The sequence below is a fragment of the Giraffa tippelskirchi genome, chromosome 11 (assembly GCF_054371585.1).
Source record: "Giraffa tippelskirchi isolate mGirTip1 chromosome 11, T2T-mGirTip1v1.2.pri, whole genome shotgun sequence".
In the NCBI taxonomy this organism is placed as follows: Eukaryota; Metazoa; Chordata; class Mammalia; order Artiodactyla; family Giraffidae; genus Giraffa; species Giraffa tippelskirchi.
The window spans coordinates 20,025,764-20,032,500 of NC_137285.1; the positions used below are offsets into that span (position 1 = coordinate 20,025,764).

A 6,737-nucleotide genomic window follows, 5' to 3' on the forward strand; every position below is an offset into this window, starting at 1 on the left:
TATTTTCAAAAAAATAAACTTTCAAGTAAGCTGTTGGCATACAATCACTAAGTAAATTCATACTGCCAGCACTTATTCTCCTGGTCCCTGTTCAAAACTTCAGGCACAGGTTGCTTTGCTGTCTCTCCAAGTCCAAATTCCATTCCCAGTCTTACCACTCCTCTGGTATCGTTATGTACAGTGGCTTCTTATTTTCTTCCTTTTTTTCCTTCCCTTACCTTTTCCAATCACCTCTGAAATTCCTCAAGTTTAGTTCCTTGTCACTTCCTTTCTGGATTACCCGACAACCACCTAACCTGTTTCTTCTTCCCAATCCATCCTGAGTCACTAACAAGTCCCTGTACTTCCATCCAGTAGCCCTCACTGGTGCTGCTCCAAGTCCCAAGTCTAACAAACTCAAGACCTTCCATAGAGCTCCCAATTGACCATTCCAATTTCTACCTGCAAGCCAAGTATCCTAAGCACATAGCTACCACCTCCTCTGTGCCTATTGATGCTCTAGCTCCCTTCCTAATATGCCCTCTCAGTTTCTCCATACTCAACAGCCCAACTCCATGACACCTCCTCCATAAACTGAACTCCTACCAGGCCACCTGAGTCTCATCTTCCTCCAGACTCATAACCCTTATTGTGAGCATTACAATGCACCTCTTGCTGTACCTTATATTACTACTTAAACCACGTGGTGTTAAATTACGTTTATTAAAAGGGGGAACCAGAAACCCACCTTACAGAGGCAGGGTTAAACACTGTGCAATTGTTAAATACAGGTACAGAATCAACTTTTTGCCTTTTCATACAAAGGTCCGTCTAGTCAAGGCTATGGTTTTTCCAGTAGTCATGTACGGACATGGGAGTTGGACTCTAAAGAAAGCTGAGTGCCAAAGAATTGATGCTTTTGAACGGTGGTGTTGGAGAAGACTCTTGAGAGTCCCTTGGACTGCAAGGAGATCCAACCAGTCCATCCTAAAGGAAATCAGTCCTGAATATTCATTGGAAGGACTGATGTTGAAGCTGAAACTCTAATACTTAGGCCACCTGATGCGAAGAGCTGACTCACTGGAAAAGACCCTGATGCTGGGAAAGACTGAAGGCGGGAGGAGAAGGGGACAACAGAGGATGAGATCATTGGATGGCATCACTGACTCAATGGACATGAGTTTGAGTAAACTCTGGGAGTTGGTGATGGACGGGGAGGCCTGGCATGCTGCAGTCCATGGGGTGGCAAAGAGTCAGACACAACTGAGCGACTGAACTGATAGAATCAATTTACCTGAAGCATATAGCACTTTCAAAATGTAATTTAAAAAAAGTTATCATATGGGGTGGGAGGTGGAGGGAGGGGGGACATATGTGTACCTATGGCTGAGTCATGTTGGTGTATGGCAAAAACCAACACAACACTGTAAAGCAATTATTCTCCAATTAAAAATAAATTTTAAAAAAGTTATAATTGCTTACAATTAAACCATTAAATGATTTGACAGTTCATAACTAGCTTATAATAAGCCTCAATCCTAAAATGAACATAATTATGAAATATTTTTGGTTAACTTCACACTTTTTTACTGTCAGACAAGATTCACAATAAAAAAGGTGTTAGTATTTTATGTAATACTCTATCAAATATGCAAGTTACAATCACCTTGTTTAGAACACATTAGTTTATTCCAATGAGGTTTAATGCTTAAGTTTATGCGGCTGAGACACTCTCCTTCACCCAGAAAATACACTTAGCTAAGTGTATAGCCAAGTGTATTTTCACACCACACAAAAATAGAGATACAGTTTTTGAAACTCACCATGGTCGGGGAAAAACTCCTCATTTTCATGTCATTTATCCATATTCTTGCTACTTCTTTATTAGAAGACTCTTTCTTTACTGTGCCATTGCTTACATCAGCTGATGAGGAGAGACAACTTACATTTTAGAACAAGATATTGTTCAAACAAACTATTTTCCTACTGTTTTAAAAAAAATTCAGTCAAGTTTACCCACTTCACAAACCAAAGAATACAGACCTGCTTATTTCCAATTAAGCATTAGGATAAAAATATTCAAAGCTACATGTTATTATGCAGATAAGAATTAACATTAGAAAACAAAAAGAAACGTGTGCACAGGAAATTTGAAAACTATTCACCAAAAAGACACCTCAACCAGAACACTATTTGGCAGTTTATTTCAAAACTATTACCAAAGGTTAGCATTATTCTGAGACACTTCACTTAGTTCATTAAAAAAAAAACCAACACCTGGTGTTATCACAGAGACAGACTCAATCTCACTTGATCTGGACGTAATTACTAACTTTCCAGGCAAAATAATTATTTAATTAGGGGGAAAAAATTTCAAAAAAAATCAAGGAACTCTGGTCTTCCTTCCCTCAGAATAAAGATCCAAATGAACCTGGGCTTCTACACTGGTGGTTAACGAACTATTTTTAAACATTAAAAACAGAACCTCTCAATCAAAGTAGAACTGCTTGACTGAGAAACCCAGAACCCCTGTAACCAGCCTCCAGTCATCCCTGAAGCATTCCCAGTACTGGTATTCTTGAGATCAGTGTGGGAAATCGCATCAGGAGAATGCATCAGCATCTTATTTATGTATTCTATCAAAAGATGGGGAATACTTTGGTGCCTATCACGCTGGACTACACAATGACTAGGATTAAAGTGTTAGATAAAGAAGCTGGTACAGAAATAATAAATCGAAAGTTGGGGACACAGATTTGTTTAACATAACTGTGGAAGACCCAGTGAACAGTTTCATAGCAAGGACTGGAGCTCAACTGAGAGACCAGAATCCAGAATCCAGAAACCCAAAGGGGCAAGGGCCACAAAAGGGCCAATATCCACCGAGACAGAGGCAGACGAGAACAGGCAGGGAATTCCCTGGTGGTCCTATGGTTAGGACTCCATGCTTTCACTGCTGAGGGCCTGGGTTCAATCCCTGGTCGGGGAACTAGGATCCCACAAGCCACACAGGGCAGCCAAAAACAAAGGACGAGAGAGACAGAGAACATGCAAAACCTTGCTCTTTGCCGTTTCAGTGTTCATCTTTCCCCCCTTTCAATAAAAAAATGACCCTCTCCTACAACACAGAAGTTAGTTTATCTTCAGCATTCACTTATCGTGTTTTTCATCCCTCCTCCAGTCTGACAATTTCTCAGGCTTCCACACAAAGATGGCCTTGACTTGCAGTCATCTATTTTTTAAAAATTGTTACATTGGATGTAGATGTTACTGTACTAGATGTTACTTGCTGCTGCTAAGTTGCTTCAGTCGTGTCCGACTCTGTGCGACCCCACAGACAGCAGCCCACCAGGCTCCCCCGTCCCTGGGATTCTCCAGGCAAGAACACTGGAGTGGGTTGCCATTTCCTTCTCCAATGCATGAAAGTGAAAGTGAACTTGCTCAGTCGTGTCCGACTCCTAGTGACCCCATGGTCTGCAGCCTAGCAGGCTCCTCCGTCCATGGCATTTTCCAGGCAAGAGTACTGGAGTGGGGTGCCATTGCCTTCTCCGAGATGTTACTTGGTCAGCTTCAAATCTACCCTGTTTTGCTCTCTCAACTCTTTCCTCACAATAGCACAGCAGGAGTCTTTCTCATTAAACCCAGACTTGAATGAAAAGCAGCATCCACTAATTGCTGATCAGCTCTAAGTCTCCCAAGAGCCATTTCAGATCAGATGCTGCCCTGCACCTCGGCTAGGTCAGGGTCATGGTCCTGCTCTCCATGACAATGGTTGGAAATCAGTCCTAAGACAGTTAAAACGATTTCTCAATGGGCATCAAGTTGCCAGACTCCAGTTAGTTCAAGACAGTAACCTTGAGAGTAAAACTACAACCATAAAGCACAACAGTATGGACTCGAACAGAAAAATTAGATTATCTGATATTTTTTATTACATTTGTCGCTGGAGACAATGTTAGCTCTGCATCACTCTACAATCACTCCTTGCCCATTCCTTCAGAATGCCCCCAGCCCTCTACTTCATAAATGCAAGGACATTGGAACTTCCAAGCAATCAATTCTTCTGCAAAATTACATACTGGTCTGCATCAGATGTTAAAACTTACCTTCCACAACTGCAAATAAAGCAGTTGTGTGGAAGGAGGAACTCTCTACTCAGTATCTATAACCTCATTCCAAGGGCCCAATGGGATGTTACATGTATTAGTATAAATCACCAGGAAGGCAGGCAAGTACTATTTAACTCAATGGAAAGAGGAAGGAAAGAATATCCCTCTCAAGAATTCACATTTTGAGAATTCCTCAGCAGTCCAGTGGTTAGAACTCCAGGCTTTCACTGCCAAGGGCACAAGTTTGATCCCTGGTCAGGGAGTTAAGATCCAGCAAGCCACCCAATTCAGCCAAAAATAAGCAAATAAATTATCTGTTAAATAACTGAGCAATAAATAAAAGCCGCTCTATAAAGAAAAATTAACTGTAAAATTTACCTTCTTTACACACAAATGAATTTCTAAAAAAAGTGATCAAACCACTATTGAGCTTTTTCTCTTTAGATCTAAACCCACACTTACAATATTAGATTACCTGGTGGTAATGGTTGCACAATTCTTGTGAATATACTAAAATCCACTGACTTGTACCCCTTTAGAAGGTACAATGGTATGTGAATTACCTCAATAAAGCTATTATTTAAAAAGTATTGAGTGCTCACTTCAAAGAAAATATAGTGAATTATTTTACAATAAAAGTTTATACATTAAAAAAAAAAATTTACTAAAAACACAACTACCAACAAGCAATGAAGCTAATGAGAGGCAAGATCATAGAACTGTAGGAATTAAAGGAGCAAAGCATCAGCTCGTTACTTTAAGCATGGTCCAAAGACCACCAGTAACAGCAACTCTAAGAAGTTCGTTAGAAACGCAGAATCTTGGGTCCCACCCCAGACCTACTGAATCTGATTCTGTTTTTTAACAAGATCCCCAGGTAAGGACTTCCTTGGTAGTCCAGTGGTTAAGAATCAAGCTGCCAATGCAGGGGACACGGGTTAGATTCCTGGTCTGGGCAGATTCCACATGCCGTGGGCAACTAAGCCCATGTGCCACAGCTACTGAGCCCACACCCTAGAGTCTGAGAGCCATCCTACTAAAGCCAAGCACCCTGGAGTGTGCGCCCCACAACAAGAGAAGCTACTCCAATGAGAAGCCTAGCACTGCAACTAGAGGGTAGTCCCTGCTCGCCACTACCAGAGAAAGCAATAAGTAACAAAGATGACTCAGCACAGCCAAAATAAATAAATTTTTTTAATAAAAAGATCCCCAGGTGACTCATAGGTATAAAGTTTGAGAAGCAATGATTTAAAAGACTGAGAAAAATGTCAACCAGCTATTCATAGCATACAAAACTTGAGATCTCATGGTATTATCTCAATTCCACACATTATCTCAAAGCTTAAAGCTTCTAAATGTTTTGCTCCCTTGAAGGAAAGTCATACAGACATCATCTCTTTCATGCTCGGTTCTTTTAAGACCTAAGTAAACCCCTGAAAACACACTGACACATCTTAACAAAGGCAGGAAGTTGACACTACTGAAAACAAAGACTTACTAGCTGCTGTTGCAACTGGCTGAGCAATATTAGCCGGTGGCTTCAGTTTCATGAGTTCATTCAGACTGTTATTTTTTAGCAGGTCCTTCAGTTGAACTTGGTCTTTTGAAGGTGCAGAAGTCATGGCATTTCGTACTGCTGGTGCTGAGACTGAAGGGCGTGTGTTTGCAGTAGTCTGAATGAACTTAGTTAAAGTGATGGTTTGCCTATTGGTGGTTACAGGTGGTGTCTTAGTCATTACAATTGTAGATCCCAAGGTCGGAAGCTGATTTATTTGATTCAGCACAAACGTTGTAGTAGATGGAGGCTGCTGCTAGAAAAGAAAACCATATACATCACACTTGTGAAAATTCTTTACTCTCTAGTGCAACTTATATCCATAAACAGAGGAGGCCATTTAAAAATCTAAAACTGACTTAAGAACCTTAGCTAACCACTGGCACTTTCTAATAATCATTAGCTATAAACTACCTAGTTAAAGACGACAGAGGATGAGATGGTTGGATGGCATCACTGACTCGATGGACATGGGTTTGGGTAGACTCCGGGAGTTGGTGATGGACAGAGAGGCCTGGCGTGCTGCAATTCATGGGGTCACAAAGAGTCGGATACGACTGAGCGAATGAACTGAACTGAACCTAGTTAAAGAGGTTCCCTGGTGGCTCAGTGGTAAAGAATCCACCAGCCAGTACAGGAGGTGCTGGTTTGATCTCTGGGTTGGGAAGATCCCCTGAAGAATGAAATGGCAACCCACTCCAGTATTCCTGCCTGGGAAATCCCATGGAGTCTGAAGGGCTATAGTCCACAGGGTCACAAAGAGTCGGACATGACCTAGCAACTAAAAAACAATCAAGTTAAAATTTATCACTTTAAGGAAAAGAAGGTATAGCAGTAATGTTGAGGGCAGCAAGCATAAAATGAGAGTATCTTAAGTATGCGGTGATGTACAGCAACCCTACGTAACACAAGGACCAGGAACATAATTTCTAATCCCAGCACCATTCCAACTAATAAGATAACCCTAGGCAAATCACTCTATGCCCGGGGGTGGGCTCTCAGAGGATCATTTTTCGTGTCTAACATTCTATGATTCCTGTAGAGTGTTTTTTTGTCTATTGCACAACTATACTGATGTTTAACTAAGATAAAAC

General features: G+C 41.1%; 1 protein-coding gene across 19 annotated transcripts in view; it reads right to left on the reverse strand.

Annotated features, from left to right (window-relative positions):
- The window catches only part of SBNO1 (strawberry notch homolog 1), a 65,517-nt gene that overhangs the window by 38,585 nt on the left and 20,195 nt on the right, over positions 1 to 6,737 (reverse strand). For 10 of the 19 annotated variants that reach the window (XR_014068557.1, XR_014068562.1, XR_014068556.1 and 7 more), the window contains 2 exons: positions 5,587 to 5,899; positions 1,803 to 1,903 (listed from right to left, as the gene is read on the reverse strand). Coding sequence is in view for 12 of the 19 variants with exons in the window: in XM_081540281.1 (XP_081396407.1) it covers positions 1,803 to 1,903; positions 5,587 to 5,899 (414 nt within the window). In the remaining 7 variants the exon portion in view is untranslated. The remainder of the gene's footprint in view (positions 1 to 1,802; positions 1,904 to 5,586; positions 5,900 to 6,737) is intronic. The other 9 variants (XR_014068559.1, XR_014068561.1, XR_014068560.1 and 6 more) reach the window with 1 other exon arrangement.